Source organism: Schistocerca nitens, chromosome 6 (genome assembly GCF_023898315.1).
Source record: "Schistocerca nitens isolate TAMUIC-IGC-003100 chromosome 6, iqSchNite1.1, whole genome shotgun sequence".
NCBI classification, from domain to species: Eukaryota; Metazoa; Arthropoda; class Insecta; order Orthoptera; family Acrididae; genus Schistocerca; species Schistocerca nitens.
In genome coordinates this window covers 318,060,286-318,078,484 of record NC_064619.1, presented here as the reverse complement: position 1 = coordinate 318,078,484, position 18,199 = coordinate 318,060,286, and the positions used below count along the sequence as shown (strand labels likewise).

General features: G+C 45.5%; 1 protein-coding gene across 1 annotated transcript; it reads right to left on the bottom strand.

The window, feature by feature from the left end:
• Window positions 1–200: 200 nt before the first annotated feature.
• LOC126263344 (uncharacterized) lies at window positions 201–17,923 on the bottom strand. The gene is made up of 3 exons (XM_049960433.1): window positions 17,710–17,923; window positions 14,213–14,730; window positions 201–449 (listed from the first exon to the last, which is right to left on the bottom strand). Exons 1-3 carry the CDS (start codon window positions 17,921–17,923, stop codon window positions 201–203), a joined length of 981 nt encoding a protein of 326 aa, XP_049816390.1.
• Between the last annotated feature and the right edge of the window lie 276 nt (window positions 17,924–18,199).

Genomic DNA, 18,199 nt, shown 5'->3' with positions numbered 1-18,199 from the left:
ATATCCGCGTTAAATTTCAAAGTTGACAGCGAAGACACTTGGGACGGTGCTGTCGTTCTATTTACGACTCGTAACACTGGCCTTGCACTTCTGATTGGTGTTCCGTGTGACACCCGCTTTCGTGATAGCTGGTGAAGAATGTTCAGTCTAATTAACGTAAAGGTTATCTTAACAGTGAATGGGTAACGTTTCGTTCTTTGTTAACAACTCAGCGCTCCAGTCCAAGCAGGGGCGCGTGCTACGGCAATATTGCGCAACATGTAGCGGCGCGCCGGAAGGAGGAAGGGACGGTCGTAGAGCCGCAGCCGCAGCCGGGCGCGCAGGGCAGGGCAGCGAGAGTCGGCCGAGGGCAACGCTCGGCGGCGGCGCATTGTGTCAAGGCCGGCGCGGCCACGCTGCGCGCATGCGCCGCTCGATGCGGCCCGACCTCGACCAACACTGGCCGACTTCTGCAGGCGCCGCCCGGCGGCCATTCATTCAGCCGCGCTCGCAGCCCAGCACGGAGCGCCAAACCGGTTACCCAGCCGCCTCCTGTCCCTCAACGTGTCCACACACAGCAACACTGCGAAACACGTGTCTCTCGCTGACCTGACAAGGGGTCGTGCGAATAAAATGGAGAATATGAAGTACTTTATACCCGAAATTTCGGGAAAAATTCTCACGAATAAAGAGAGTCGGAGAATACACTTCACCAGAGAATTTTGTCAGCGTGAGTAAAAGTATGAGGGAAGCTGCTCAAAACAAAGAAAATTCTCCTATTTCGTTTCAATGAAACTAAAATTTGGAAATGTGTGGTAATATTATATGGGACCAAACCGATGAGGTCATCAGTCCCTAAGCTTACACACTATTTGATCTAACTTGAAATAGAATGAGATTTTCACTCTGCAGCGGAGTGTGCGCTGATATGAAACCTCCTGGCAGATAAAAACAGTGTGCTGGACCGAGACTCGAATTCGGGACCTTTGCTTTCGCGGGCAAGTGCTCTACCAACTTAGCTACCCAAACACGACTTACGCCCAATCCTCACAGCTTTACTTCCGCCAGTACCTCGTCTCCTACCTTCCAAACTTAACAGAAGCTCTCCTGCAACCTTGCAGAACTAGCACTCCTGAAAGAAAGGATATTGCAGAGACATGGCTTAGCCACAGCCTAGGGGATGGCAAAGGTCCCGAGTTCGAGTCTCGGTCCGGCACACAGTTTTAATCTGCCAGGAAGTTTCATATCAGCGCACGCTCCGCTGCAGAGTGAAAATCTCATTCTGGAAACATACCCTAGGCTGAAGGGAGAAAGTGTAGAAGTTTATACCGGTTTAACAAAAAGAACATTTCACTTAAAACTTGTAGGCCGTGGTCGAGGCATAAAACTTTCCCTTAACGTTTCATATCCGATTGCGGGAGACAACTTCAGAGGTATAGCATCCGGCCGAATTCGCCGAGCGGTTCTAGGCGCTTCAGTCCGGAACCGCGCTGCTGCTACGGTCGCAGGTTGGAATCTTGCCTCGGGCATGGATGTGTGTGATGTCCTTAGGTTAGTTAGGTTTAAGTAGTTCTAAGTTCTAGGGGACTAATGACCTCAGATGTTAAGTCCCACAGTGCTCAGAGCCACATGAACCATTTTTTAGGTAAAGCAGCGTACTCGTGTGAGCGCCGAATATGTAGCCAGTGTAGAGAGCAAGTCTTATGGCTCGACCTCGACCTATCAGCTCGGAAGATTTAAGTGAAGTCAGCATCGGCCGTGAGAGCCTATAACAAAAGAGCATTATTTGCCTAGCGAACTTCCTTCCTCGAAATCATGAAAGAGGAGCGTATGATCTATGAAACGACGTGATAATTAAAATATTTTTATTGCTTGTTAGAAGACCCGAGTTTTCAGACTGACGTACGAGAAGACTTAGATATACACGCCAGACAACTGTGTCTCTTGACATTTTCAGTTGTTCATCATCGCGTTTTCTCACAGCATAAATCTTATATCTGCCATGTTAGTAATAAGTAGGTGGATCAGAAAAATCAATAATTACTTTACTACAAACCTATGATTTTTGTTTCGCTTGACGAACCGCAAGGGCTACAGCTTACGTACTTGACACGCGATCGGATCATTATGCCTCGCATTAACCAAAATTATTTCGTGTTAGAAAAGTAGGATGGAGTTCCGGTTTGGAGCAGATGAAAATGTCGCGCAATGTTAAGATTTCGTTCGCATAATGTGTTCACCTAACTTCAATAACAAAAAATTTTCCAGCATGTCGAAAATTCGTAATATCGCAAGAAAATGCATTTCGTAAATTGTCCGCAAATCGTCTTAATAATTTGTTGCCGCGAGTAAAAGTAATAACTAAGGGTAGTTCAATTGTTCCAGAACGCACTGATGCCAGTTCCACGTTTGTACACTGAATAGTTTGCCGGCATGAGCGAGTTGAATGACATGAAACATCACGCGTGTGTTTTGTGCCAGACGCGGCAGACGACATACACCGACAACCTTCTCAAGAGGGAGGGTAGGTAGCGAGAAGGAACTTCCTAGTCGAGAACATGGTTCGAACTTTTTATTCATACGAAACAGAGAGCTTTCTCAGAAAAAAGTTCTTTTACTCTGAGAATCTTCTCCAGAGAACGGTCTCTTCTATATCCATACCACCCAAGATTGCGCACAAAACACGTTTCTAACGGTAGTATAACACCTTTCCGTTTTTTTTTTCTTTTTTTTTCCATATGCAGGATGAATCACCTAAAACTTGCACAGCGAATATTGCGGAAACGGAAAGTGCTCCTAATGTGCGGTTTCCACAGAATTAATTGCAGTCAGGGTGTCGTATTGTTAGCCAATCAACAGATTGTGATAACACTCAGAAAGTGTATTTTCGTGCAGACATACACTTTTTAAATGGAACAGTGCCTATTGACACGAACGAATTAAAAGTAGTTTAAGTTAGAATGTCAGTGGTGTTTGTTTCAGGATTCTAGTGCAAACCGTTTACGGGATATTGTATTTTGAGAAGTTCCCTCACCGACTACCTGTCGTAGCACACACTAAAAAACAACACAAGTGCATACAAGTTATGCGGATTCTGATTAGAAACGAGACAACTGTCCATCACAGGCTGTGTTCAGAATGACCACCGGCTGTGACAGTACACGCTTCCAGTATAGTTCAAATGGCTCTGAGCAACATGGGACTTAACATCTGAGGTCATCAGTCCCCTTAGAACTACTTAAACCTAACTAAGGACATCACACACATCCATGCCCGAAGCAGGATTCGAACCTGCGACCGTATCGGTCGTGCGGTTCCAGACTGAAGCGCCTAGAACCGTTCGGCCACACTGGCCGGCTCCAGTCTACATCTACATGACTACTCTGCAATTCACATTTAAGTGCTTGGCAGACGAACCACAATCATACTATCTCTCTACCATTCCACTCCCGTACAGCGCGCGGGAAAAACGAACATCTAAACCTTTCTAGAATGAGATTTTCACTCTGCAGCGGAGTGTGCGCTGATATGAAACTTCCTGGCAGATTAAAATTGCCAAGTCTGCAAATTACTCGTAGCTATTAGTTGCTGCAATCACCTCCTCGTTTGAATAAAATCTTTGTCGCGCCAGTCATTTCTTCAAGTTGGGGAACAAATAATTGTCCGAGGGAGCCAATTCTGGAGAATAGGGGGGATGTGAAACGAGCTGGAATCCTATTTCCAATAATTTTGCGACGACAGCCGCTGTGGTGCTGGTGCATTGTCGTGATGGAAATGACTTTTTTGCGGTCCAATCACCGGCGTTTTTCTTGCAGCTCGGTTTTCAAACGGTCCAAATTATTCACTTGTAATAGTTTTACCCTTTTCCAGATAGTCGATGAGGATTATCCCTTGTGAATCCCAAAAGACAGTCGCTATAAGCTTTCCTGCCGAAGGAATGGTCTTCGCCTCTTTTGGTGCAGATTCTCCCTTGGTAACCCATTGTTTAGATTGTTGTTTGATCTCAGGAGTATAGTAATGTATCCATGTTTCATCTACAGTGACGAAACAACGTTTAAAGTCCTGCGGATTCTTCCTGAACAGCTGCAAACCATCTTGAAACACTTCACACGATTCCGTTTTTGGGCAAGCGTGAGCAATCGCGGAACCCATCTTGCGGATAGCTTACTCATGTCCAAATGTTTGTGCAAAATATTATGTACCGGTTCATTCGAGATGCCCACAGCACTAGCAATCTCAAGCATCTTAACTCTTCTGTCACCCATCACCATATCATTGATTTTATCAATGATTTCTGGAGTCGTAACCTCCACAGGGCGTCCAGAACGTACAGCATCACTTGTGCCCATATGGCCACTCCGAAAATTTTGAAACCACTCATAAACTGTTCTCATCGAAGCTGCAGAGTCACCGTAATGTTTATCAAGCTTCTCTTTAGTCTCCTGAGGCGTTTTGCCATTCATAAAGTAATGTTTAGTCACCACACGAAATATTTTTCGTCCATTTTTTCACAGTCACTCGACTTACTTGATTCACACGAATGCGAAACACAAAGAAATGGACCAATATGGCTGAAACTTGGTGTGCGTTCTTTCCAAAGATGCTACTAACTAAACATGACCTCGATACGCGCCGGTGGTGCCATCTCTCGGACTTTCCACAGACCTTTCAAACGCCCCCCATACACTAGTTACACTATGCTTCATTCTAAAACTTTTGGAACGACATTTTATTGCTGTAAGGTCATAATTAAAGTACTTTTCATTCTGATTTTAAATCCGATTTTAATTTTCCTATGTCGCGTCAGATTTTTCTACAAAACATGTATGAAGTTTTAGCTGAAGCCAATTTTTTTCCCAAAAGGCAATTTCTTTAATTGGATAAAAAATAAATTAACTTTATTTTGTAACCATGTATAGAATCAATACGCAATGTATGAAAGTAGATAACGGTATATGTTCTTTGTAAAATGCTAATAATTATTATAGAAATACAACACAAATATGACGATAACATTTCCTTTCGATGATTTCACTGAATAAACCACACAAAACTAACAAACATATACATGATTTGGACGATAAACTGTCCACAAAGAAGAGAATAGAAATGTGGCGCTAAGGAAGAACGCTGAAGATTAGATGGGTAGATCGTGTAACCAATGAGGAGGTACATAATGGAATTGGGGAGAAAAGAAATTTGTGGTATAATTTGACTAAAAGAGGGGATCAGTTGATAGGACACATTCTGGGACGTCAAGCTATCACCAGTTCAATATCAGAGGAAAGTGTGAGAGGTAGAAGTTGTAGAGGGAGACCAGTAATCAGCTTCAAAAAGTTGTATGTTTCAGTAGTTATTCATAGACCAAGAGGTTTGCATAGGGTAGAGTAGCAGCTGCAGAAACTAGTCTTCAGAATGAACATCACAACAACATATATGATTTTGCAGCACCCTCCAAACTATGGGCATTGCAAAAGGCATTGATTTCCTCTTCCCATTATGCTACAACCTTCGGCCCTTAACACGTTTATGGCATATGTTGTGCAACAACCAGATTTTTATCTTGATCACCAAGCCTTATACAAAATATCGGCGGTAGACATTTTTCGCGAAACTATTAATCTCCTGTCATTGTTTAGCAGTTACGTAGCAGCAGTAGAGTGAGGGGATTCTTAACGCAAGTTTGATATCAAGTTGATATATAAATTAATTAAATTGATCAATTAATTATCTTCCACCCACTCACTGTCCATTCCCCCCCCCCTCCAGATAATGTCATGTGTTTTTCCCAACTGGCAGGTGGGTCCCCAGACCACCTCCCTTCCCCAACCCTTCCGCACATCGCTAATCCCCCTCCACCACCTACCCTATTGGTGGCAGTTTCGAATTCTGGCAGGAATTCTGTATTTTTGTGGGAAATTCTAAAAATCGTCAGAATTTCAAAATTGGCGGGAATTTATTTGTCCCAAAGCTTTGCTGTCGTTACATCCCACCCAGGAATTAGCGGGAAATTAAAAAATGGTGATTCCCTTTCCGGGACTCGAAACCCTGTCTTTCTGGACAGAAAGCCCAAGTTGACCCCCACAAAACACCTAAACCTTGAGAACTGCTTTCAATGATTATATAAAGTACAATCACCCACAATGCGACAATCTTCCAAAGAAGAAGGACCACTTGCCTTCACCCATAAGTGAATACTAGAATCAGAATTTATCTTGATATGTCTACGACAAGACAAAGACAAATTCCCGTGAGGTAAAAGGTAGGAACCCTCACTAGCAATAATAATCTCGGAAACAGGAATAGTACGGTAGGCTAAGATTTCCCGAGTTTCAAAGGATTCCAAACCGGCTCTTCCTGCATTGTTACAAGCAACGAAAGCTACAGTTAGCCATCCGTTACCCAAACTGGAAGAAGAAGAAACTTTCATTAAGGAAAAATTTAACCTCGCAGCACAAAATAAAGCAGGTCCATTAATAAGAACAAATTGAGTAGTTTTACCTACTCGCCGCCGGCGAATGCTGGTTTACAAATCACTTGTCAATGTGGACGGCACTCTTGGTGCTTCGACATCTTCTGCGAAGGGTAAAAAGAACGAAACAAGAGGAGTAGGTAAAACTACTAAATTTGTTCTTATTAATGGACCTACTTTATTTTGTGGTGCGAGGTTAAATTTTTCCTTAATGAAAGTTTCTTCTTCCTCCAGTTTGGGTAACGGATGGGTAACTGTAGCTTTCGTTGCTTGCAACAATGCAGGAAGAGCCGGTTTGGAATGCAAGAGAGTAAGGTTAGGTTAGTGTACTGTATTTATTTTGGTGGGGTAACTGAGGTAAAGATCGATACTAATTACATAATTAAGCACAGAGATCGGTCCTAACAACGCAACTATGTGCATAGCGCTTCACAAGGAGCACCTAAAATCGCGATACAGCTCAAAACTTGGTTCAAATGGTTCTAAGCACTATGGGACTTAACATGTGATGTCATCAGTCCTCTACTTAGAACTACTTAAACCTAACTAACCTAAGAATATCACATACATCCGTGATTCGAACCTGCGACCGTAGCAGCAGCGCGGTTCCGGACTGAAGCGCCTGGAACCTGCTTGGCCACAGAGGCCTGCTCTCTAAACTTGACGATGCCTTACAACCGGTATTATTCTGCTGGAAAAAATCTCACAGTACTACTCAAAACTAGTGGCAGGCGTACTCAAACTCTACATAGGATGATCGCTGGCAGAAAAAAGCTGGAGTGGAACGTGCTATATTTTTTATAGGAATTGTGGAGGGGGGGGGGGAGATTACTGTTTAACGTCCCGTCGACAACGAGGTCATTAGAGACGGAGCACAAGCTCGGATTAGGGAAGGATGGGGAAGGAAATCGGCCGTGCCCTTTCTGAGGAACCATCCCAGCATTTGCCTGAAGCGATTTAGGGAAATCACGGAAAACCTAAATCAGGACGGCCGGACGCGGGATTGAACCGTCATCCTCCCGAATGCGAGTCCAGTGTGCTAACCACTGCGCCACCTCGCTCGGTCTGATAGGAATTATGTTCACGTGAAGAGATGGTGGTGTTGGACAGAGAGGAGATTAATACGTGTATTACCTGCAAGCATTCAGCTGAGGACTGCGTCTATCTTTGTTTGATGTCAGAGTTTGCCACAGACGCCTCCCGCCGCATTGCTTGGAAATGAATAGAAATTCAAGAATTGATGGGATATGCTTCACTGTTCTAATTACATATCGAAACTGTCATGAAAAAAAAAACCGGAACCCATAATCAAGGGCACTTAATGCAGTACTCGTAGTGCGAATTGGGGTAAATCGTTGTAACAACACAACCACTGCAAAAACCTGCCCCTACATATTGCACCAGGAGAGAGGATGGCAGTTGCACGTATGTTCTCATCGATGTGCGGTCCTAAACTAACCAACTTAGAGTCACTCTTACCGCACCTGTCACCCATCATCCCTCTCTCTCCCCGCCGTAGGTAAGGATACAATCCGGCTCTATCTTGTCGCTGATGGTCCAACAAGAGATCCATCCGCAGAACACAGTCACAGATCGATGCCTCCTACAATCTGTTTAATGTTTTTCTCAGAAGGACTGGTACACCTAAGAAATTCCAGAGAACTCCTCAGATAGCTTTTCAAGTGTTCGCTCCTTGGGGAACAGGCAGCTGCTACTACTTTGCTTTACCTGGGAGCAGAGTCTTCAGAGCAGTGCATCCTCAGCAGAGCACGTGGCTGGGAGATCCAGGCAGTTGATCAGCCCTAACGATACCGACTTACGCAATAGGTCGCTATTCTGGTGACTAAGAATAAAGAGAAATAAATTACGGTATCACACCCTTACGCCACCAGCATATCGCACCCGCAAGCGCCCACCGTTCTGGAAGAGAATACATTTCGTTGTAACAATTCTATTTAACGTCAATACACCTCTTACAACCAAGATATAGACTCGAAATTATTTCTCTACAAACCCGAAACTTTAGCTAGGTGGAGCGTGCTCTAAACCACTGAGAAACTAGAAACAAATAGACGAAAGTGATATTTCCACTCTCGAATACCGAAGTCGGCCATATAACAGATTGCAAATCATCGCTATAATTTACGAGCCAACTAAGGTCTTTCCCATGTCTAGAGAACATGCAATCGTGTCTTCCACACACCACAATCGATTTTCTCTCAATTAAATAAACGCGCGAAATGTGCAGAAGCAGTCAACGGAACAATTTATGTGGGAGGGAATAACGGACCAGCCCAAACGCACCACCTTCTCATATGTCCAATTGATCACCCTACACGTACTAAGTATTAGTTCGCTATTCGGTCGTCTACAGGACGTGAAAGTTAACTCACATACATTACTATACTCCAAAAGGCCTCTGCATTCGGACGGCTGCCGCCGTTAACGGGAAACGTGAATCATTCCCACCACAGGCCATGCATGTACCGAATCAATCTAGAAAACCGGTCACATACATATTTTATCATTATACTTACAATTAAATGTTACGATCGCGCTCTCATTGTACGGCATTCGACAATGAGCCAAGTATCAGAAATACACCCTGCTGTCGGCAGTGGCTCTGGAAATACAAATATCACTACCTTTCTTATGACTTGACATACTCTTCCCTTTTGCTATCACAGTACTCCAAGTCAAATCCATACCCTCCTTACTACTGGACATAGTCATTTCCTTCGCACAAACACATAGTTTATAAACCTAATCCTCAAATGCGAGCCGGCCGCGGTGGTCTCGCGGTTAAGGCGCTCAGTCCGGAACCGCGCGACTGCTACGGTCGCAGGTTCGAATCCTGCCTTGGGCATGGATGTGTGTGATGTCCTTAGGTTAGTTAGGCTTAAGTAGTTCTAACTTCTAGGGGACTGATGACCACAGATGTTAAGTCCCATAGTGCTCAGAGCCATTTGAACCTCAAATGCGAACATATCTAGCATTCCCTACTACTACCAACTATAATACTTCGTCAATAGATGATTGCCTACGATACGAAATAATACTGACCGAAAATCAACGATTCGTGGACATTTTTCTTGCGTTTATCCTTGCGAGTCCCACCACCGTGTCCTAGAAAAATAGATTTATCGACCAGATGTTAAAAAAAAACTCGATCTCAACAACTACTGCATGTTACTGTCACAAGCCGTCTTCGTTCTACAAGTGCACACATTTATCCATGTTAAAAGCTATACCCGCTTTACAAATCAAGGCACGACATTACCTCTGAATGATGTCCTTTTTTCTGGACAAGTACTGTGACGGTGAACGTAGGAATTTTCTGTTATCGGACCACGATGCAACCTAGTGATAAAATAATCTCATTTAGCCAAAGAACGTGGCATGTAAGCGGTATTCGCTACTCCCCCATACCGATAATTGTACACTATTTGTAGCGCATTCTTTCTCGAGACCATATCAGAGGTTCCACGAGATACTCAGTGAGTCATAGGCAATGACTGATTGAGAAGGAATAGAAACAGTAATAGTATATGATGTACCGATTGAGGTCGTAAGAAAAAGTACACTAGATTCTCAAATCTCTGGTGTTACGCTACCCACTACAAATGATGTCTGGGATTTGGAAACAGCTCGTTCCATTAAAGCATATACCGGCGTTGGATCCTATTGACAATTCCTCTAATGATTACAACCACTCCTCAATCATATTACTGGCGCTCTTATATCTCGCAACGAGTCATCTTCCTCGAACCTGTCTGCTGCAATGACATTAGAACCTCGTTATAGCCAGTCCCTACACATGCTGCAGATGCGCCCGTTTCTACAGCAGACGTCGGAGAAAACCATACCCACCACCTTCGTCAACCCGTGTAGAAACAGAGCGACCTGAGTTTGTGCGATAGCAGCATGTTTTGACCATTCGATGGAAATGCGCGCAATATGGTACGTCTCCAAACTGCATACACGTACTACAGACCCGCGTCCATTCAAATCAATCAGTCCAACATGCTATCATCGTTATTCTATACCCACAAACAGAGCAAAATTAACAGCAATGAAAGTTCAGCTGATTTAGATGTCACCTAGGCACCAATGCTGACTCAATTACGGGAAGCTGCGGTGGGGCTCCAGCGCGGGGAAAGATTTCGCAATGCTCCCCCAGAATACCGCAGCGTGCAGGCATGCAAGCATTCGAAACTGTTTACCAAGTCTGCTCACCGAATTTACACCTCAAACTGCTACTGCTATTAAATATATACACATCGCAGAGGCCACTTTAAACTTTGATCACCTATACTCTAGGCGAATGATCCTATCCCACAGACTATACTAAGTCGCAAGAGACGCTCCCTCTGGTCCTGGTTCAAACACTGTTTTCTAACACGCATTTGTACAATGTAAAACATTACCATTCTCTGCCACGACTTCGAGGCCAGTGTCAACTTCTAAACTGACATAAAGAAGTTCTGATCCACGGCATTTCGCAGGAAACTAGACGCTGCAGGGTCTAAATCATATTCTTACGGCGCATAGCATAACAGACCACACATGGGTTGGCTTTAAATAAAAGACAATTAAAAGATAAGCAAAGTGGAAGAGTTTTGCTGCTTTGGCGTCGGTCTCCAAACTACAGACCGAAGGTGATTCAAGAGTTTTACATTTAGACTTCGTCTCGCATAATGACGGAATAGCTAATGATTCTGCGTTCCCTTTCGACTGATTCCTCATGTGGCATTCATGTACGCCATCAGTGTTTCGGTGCTATCCACCCCACAAGTTGCTGTCCATCCACCAAAACTTTTTCCCCAACTCAAACAAGCAATATCAGTCAGTAATTATGTGGTAACCAGTGCAAGGATGGGTTGGAAAAGACAACATCCATGTTGTTGTTGTTGTTGTGGTCTTCAGTCCTGAGACTGGTTTGATGCAGCTCTCCATGCTAATCTATCCTGTGCAACCTCCTTCATCTTCCAGTACCTACTGCAACCTACATCCTTCTGAATCTGCTTAGTGTATTCATCTCTTGGTCTCACTCTACGATTTTTACCCTCCACGCTGCCCTCCAATGCTAAATTTGTGATCCCTTGATGCCTCAAAACATGTCCTACCAACCGATACCTTCTTCTAGTCAACTTGTGCCACAAACTTCTATTCTCCCCAATCCTAATCTTCAACATTCTTCTGTAGCACCACATTTCGAAAGCTTCTATTCTCTTCTTGTCCAAACTATTTATTGTGCATGTTTCACTTCCATACATGGCTACACTCCATACAAATACTTTCAGAAACGACTTCCTGACACTTAAATTTATACTCGGTGTTAACAAATTTCTCTTCTTCAGAAACGCTTTCCTTGCCATTGCCAGTCTACATTTTATATCCTCTCTACTTCGACCATCATCAGTTATTTTGCTCCCCAAATAGGAAAACTCTTTTACTACTTTAAGTGTCTCATTTCCTAATCTAATTCCCGCAGCATCACCCGACTTAATTCGACTACATTCCATAATCCTCGTTTTACCTTTGTTGATGTTCATCTTATATCCTCCTTTCAAGACACTGTCCATTCCGTTCAACTGCTCTTCCAAGTCCTTTGCTGTCTCTGACAGAATTACAATGTCATCGGCGAACCTCAAAGTTTTTATTTCTTCTCCCTGGATTTTAATACCTACTCCGAATTTTTCTTTTGTTTCCTTTACTGCTTGCTCAATATACAGATTGAATAACATCGGGGAGAGGCTACAACCATGTCTCACTCCCTTCCCAACCACAGCTTCCCTTTCATGCCCCTCAACTCTTATAACTGCCATCTGGTTTCTGTTCAAATTGTAAATAGCCTTTCGCCACCTGTATTTTACCTCTGCCGCCTTTAGAATTTGAAAGAGAGTATCCAGTCAACAATGTCAAAAGCTTTCTCTAAGTCTACAAATGCTATAAACGTAGTTTTGCCTATCCTTAATCTTTCTTCTAAGATAAGTCGTAAGGTCAGTATTGCCTCACGTGTTCCAACATTTCTACGGAATCCAAACTGATCTTCCCCGAGTTCGGCTTCTACCAGTTTTTCCATTCGTCTGTAAATAATTCGCGTTAGTATATTGCAGCTGTGGGTTATTAAACTGATAGTTCGGTAATTTTCATATCTGTCAACTCCTGCCTTCTTTGGGATTGGAATTATTATATTCTTCTTGAAGTCTGAGGGTATTTTGCCTGTCTCGTACATCTTGCTCACCAGATGGTAGAGTTTTGTCATGACTGCCTCCCAAGGCTGTCAGTAGTTCTAATGGAATGTTGTCTACTCCCGGGACCCTGTTTCGACTCAGGTCTTTCAGTACTCTGTCAAACTCTTCACGCAGTATCGTATCTCCCATTTCATGTTCATCTACATCCTCTTCCATTTCCATAATATTGTCCTCAAGTACATCGCCCTTGTATAGACGCTCTATATACTCCTTCCACCTTTCTGCTTTCCCATCTTTGCTTAGAACTGGGTTTCCATCTCAGCTCTTGATATTCACACAAGTGGCTCTCTTTTCTCCAAAGGTCTCTTTAATTTTCCTGTAGGCAGTATCTATCTTACCCCTAGTGAGACAAGCCTCTACATCCTTACATTTGTCCTCTAGCCATCCCTGCTTAGCCATTTTGTACTTCCTGTCGATCTCATTTTTGAGACGTTTGTATTCCTTTTTGCCTGCTTCATTTACTGCATTTTTATATTTTCTTCTTTCATCAATTAAATTCAATATTTCTTCTGTTACCCAAGGATTTCTACTAGCTCTCACCTTTTTACCTACTTGATCCTCTGCTGCCTTCACTTCTTCATCCCTCAGAGCTACCCATTCTTCTTCTACTGTATTTCTTTCCCCCATTCCTGTCAATTGTTCCCTTATGCTCTCCCTGAAAATCTGTACAACGTCTGGTTTAGTCAGTTTATCCAGGTCCCATCTCCTTAAATTCCCACCTTTTTGCAGTTTCTTCAGTTTTAATCTACAGTTCATAACCAATAGATTGTGGTCAGAGTCCGCATCTGCCCTGGAAATGTCATACAAATTATAACCTGGTTCCTAAATCTCTGTCTTACCATTATATAATCTATCTGATACCTTTTAGTATCTCCAGGATTCTTCCATGTATACTTTTGTGACGGCCTTCGTAGCGACAACACTTCGCTGTAGAAACGGCCTACGAAGTCACCGCCACACTTTTAGTAGCGGGCCGACCGGTCCGCTGGAACAGTGAACAGAAAGATGAAAACCCAAACACTCGGATTAAATGAAAGTCGGTACTTATCTTTATTAACGACGATACAGAACACAGTGGTGAACATGGTCTACAGAAATCTGTCTAGTTCGAGTCGGAGCGGCTTGGTCAGCGTCGGCTGACGACAAACAACAACTCTGCTGCGATGAACACACAACTGACTAGCAGGTACACAATTCGGTGGCGAGTATACAACTGAGCGGCGAATACAGAACTGTCCTAGCGCTCGCGACTCCAGCGCTTAAGAAGCCAGAAGCCAGCGGTGGCGCGCGCAGACTTGCGGCGATTTCCTGTATCGCTGGCGCTGCTTATGCGGACGGCGTCCGGACTTTGATGCTGCCAACCTTTTTGGCAGCGGGCTCGGTTGGCATTACTGGCTAGGATATAACACTCCTCCCCCCCAAATCGCCGCACCGTCGTTGAATAATGACGTGGCGAGCGTCGACGTCGGGGGAGGGGTCTGGCCGCAGACGTAGCAGAAGAGACCGGGGCGGAGACTGTTGTCGGTGGCAGTCCCCGGTCCGCACCCCAGCATTGGCTGCGCGGGGCCTCGGGAAACACCGACTGAAAACCGAGGTCAGGGTGCACGCCTGTGACCACGGGCGCAGCTTCTGGTACTGGACGCGACGGGGCGTCGGGACCCACGAAGAGAGGCAGCGTCTCCTGACGCTGCGTCGACGGCTGCTGAGTGGGCGCCGGACAAGGCGCTGCGGTGTCAGACTCCTTGGGGGTGCCCAAGGAAAGCGGCTGCAGGACAGGCTGCACAGCCACCGCTTGGGAAGGCGGCCCGGCTGAGGGGTCGACGTCCATCAGCTCCGAAGGCGGTGGCGACTGAAGAGGGACCGCAGGCGCCGGAGCGACCACCTGGGGCGCTCCCGTATGAAGCTGCGCGGGAGGCATCAACGGGACGGGCTGTCGGCGTGGTAGCGGCGACGGCTGCTGCTGCTGCCCTGGGGGCGGCAGCGAAGTCGGAAGGCGCGGCTGGAACCCGCCGCGGACCAAATCTGTGGACAAAGAACGAGCGGCAGAATCCGGGCGGCCAGCGCGGCGCAACTGGTTCTGATGCCTCCTGTGCACCCCAGTAGCACCTTGAACAGTATAAAAACCGCGACCCTGGACACTTATCACGGTACCACGTTCCCAACGACGGCGACCGTGATAAACTCTGAAAAAAACGGCGTCGTTGCGCTGAAAACGCGTGCGATGCTCAGAAGCGGCGGGTCGATCCGGGGGGTGCAACAACCGTAGTAGGGTGCGATGACGACGGCCGTGGAGAAGCTCCGCAGGCGAAGGGCCGTCGCGTGGCGTGGTCCGGTACGACGACAGGAACGTGATGAGGGCCTGCCGACGAGAGTGCGTAGCACGAAGGCGGTCCATATGATCCTTGAATGTGCGTACAAAACGTTCCGCTGCACCATTCGATTGAGGGTGGAACGGCGGAGTAAGAACATGGCGAATGCCATTGGCAGAACAAAAACTTTCAAATTCAGCAGAGGTAAATTGTGGACCATTGTCAGACACTAAAACTTCTGGAAGACCCTCAATACAAAAAATTGAAGTCAACGCCTGTATAGTTTGTGCAGACGTTGTAGACTGCATCGGCACAACAAACGGAAAATTACTAAATGCATCTATCACGAGGAGCCAACGAGAATGCCAATATGGGCCAGCGAAATCAATATGTACTCGCTGCCAGGGACCGGCAGGGCGTGCCCACTCAAAATAGCGTTGAGGCGGAGCAGCTTGGTGTTTGGGACACGTCGAACAATCTGTAGACATCTGCGTAATCTGCTTATCAATGCCGATCCATGTACAATGACGGCGGGCAAGCTGCTTGGTGCGGACCACTCCCCAATGACCTTGATGCAACAAGTCGAGGACCTTGGATTGGAGCACTTGGGGAACCACTACACGAAGCTGGTCATTCTCGGTGCGTAACAGCAAAACTCCGTGCGAAACGGACAACAGATGACGTTGCGGATAATAGCGACGAACCACAGGATCCGATATGTCCTTTGCCTTGGACGGCCAACCACGTTGAACAAAACGTAATAGTAAACTCAGATGAGGATCCGTAGCTGTCTCACGTGCCACCTGACGATAATCAATCGGAAAATCCCGGAGGGATTGATGCTCATCGGCGTCAATCTGATGGCAAGAGTCGTCAGAGGAATCGAAGACCTCATCCGCAGCAATCGGCAATCGAGAAAGCGCGTCAGCGTTTGCATGCTGAGCTGTAGGGCGATACAGTATCTCATACTGGTATTGTGATAACAAAAGAGCCCAACGTTGTAGTCTCTGAGCTGTCCGCTGAGGAACAGGTTTAGACGGATGAAACAGTGACGTCAGGGGCTTGTGATCTGTTACTAAATAGAATGGTCTACCATAGAGGTAGTGATGGAATTTTGTGACACCGAACACAATAGCCAACGCTTCCTTGTCCAATTGGCTATAATTACACTGAGCTTTGTTTAGCAATTTAGAGGCGAACGCAATAGGACGTTCGGTGTTACCGACTCGGTGAGACAACACAGCACCGAGGCCGAAAGAAGAGGCATCACAAGCTAACACCAGAGGCTTGTTAGGGTCGTAATGGACCAGACAACGATCATTCAATAAAGCCTCTTTAAGCTGCTGAAAGGCTGATTAGCAATCAGCTGACCACACAAACGGAACATTCTTACGGCGGAGACGATGCAACGGTGCAGCAATCTGTGATGCATTAGGTATAAACCTAATATAATATGTCAATTTGCCAAGAACTGCTTGCAATTCATGTAGATTGCGAGGGGCGGGCAAATCACGAATAGCTGCTAAATGTGACTGGGAGGGATGAATGCCTTGAGCATTAATAACATGTCCCAGATACTCCATCTCCGTAAGGAAAAATGAACATTTATCGATGTTGCAACGTAGGCCTGCCTGAGACAACACTGTAAACAAACACTCCAAATTACGGAAATGTTCAGCAGGCGTCCGACCGGACACAACAATATCGTCTAAATAGGTGCAACACGATGGCACATTAGCCAGAAGTTGTGACAAAAAACGCTGAAAAACAGCTGGAGCTGACGCACAACCAAAAGGCAAACGCAGAAAACGGAACAACCCCAACGACGTGTTTATGACAAAATACTGTTGTGATTGCTCGTCGAGGGGCAATTTCAAATATGCTTCACGGAGATCAATTTTGGAAAAGAAACGAGCTTCCCCTAACTTATCCATCAGCTCGTCCGGTCTAGGTAAAGGAAAAGAATCAATGACAGTCTGAGGATTAACTGTCGACTTAAAATCAGCACACAAACGTAACTTGCCAGACGGTTTCTTTATAATAACTAAGGGAGAAGCCCACTGGCTCGCTGAAACGGGTTGAATAACACCGTCGTTTTGCCAACGACGAAGTTCATCTTCTACAGGTGCCCGGAGGGCGTGAGGCACTGGACGAGCACGAAAAAATCGAGGCTGAGCATTATCTTTTAACGTAATATGAGCGGCAAAGTTCGCAGCACAACCTAGTTCGTCTTTAAATATGTCACTGTATCGTTTACACAAATCGGTTATGCTGTCTTGAGAAACAACAACAGAATTAAGTTGCAACACATTGTCTTGGATAGACAGGCCAAACAAGTCAAAACAGTCTAATCCGAAAATGTTTACACTGTCTGTAGCGTGGAGCACTGTGAATGAAACTGTTTTTGTATTGCCACGGAATGTGGCTGGCACGATACATACACCTAACACAGGAATTTGTTCTCCACTATAAGTAGCCAAAGAATGTTTTGCCGCTGAAAGTTTAGGGCGGCCGATAGCCGCATACGTAGCACTATTTATGTGAGTCACAGACGCACCAGTGTCTAATTGAAAATTGAAGGTCTTATCCTGGATGCGTAGCTTCACAAATAGTTTATTACACTGTCTCTGGATCGGTGCAGCGGAGGCGGAAGACACAAAATCAGCACGTTTAGCGCGTGTTCGCTGCTTACGACAACTCGTGGGTTGGGCGGGTGGAACAACAACTCCCGCTTCACTTGCAGTCTGTACATTACTGTTTACAGCGTTTGAAGTACGCTCGGGTCGCATAGCAGAGGGCTGGGTGGGTGGCTTATTGCGAACAAGTTTATTACCCACACGAACCGTGGAAGAGTCTTTAAACGCGACCTTCTGGGCGGGCTGGCTTTGAAGAACATGAATATCCATGGGCTGGGCAGCACTAGAATTGTTCTTGCGTTTACGCAAACAAACAGTCTGGATGTGTCCTTTCCTTTGACAAAAGTGACAAACCGCGTTTCGTAACGGGCAACGTTCACGAGGATGAGCAAGAACACACTTAGGGCAAGACTTAAGTCTATCATTTTGCACACGCGGCTGACGAATGTGTTTAACATGACGCGGCCGGCTAGTGTTTACAGTCTGACTCTGTCGGTGGGGCCGCGGGCGTGGCATAACTTGCTTAGCACAGGCAATTTGAGAAAT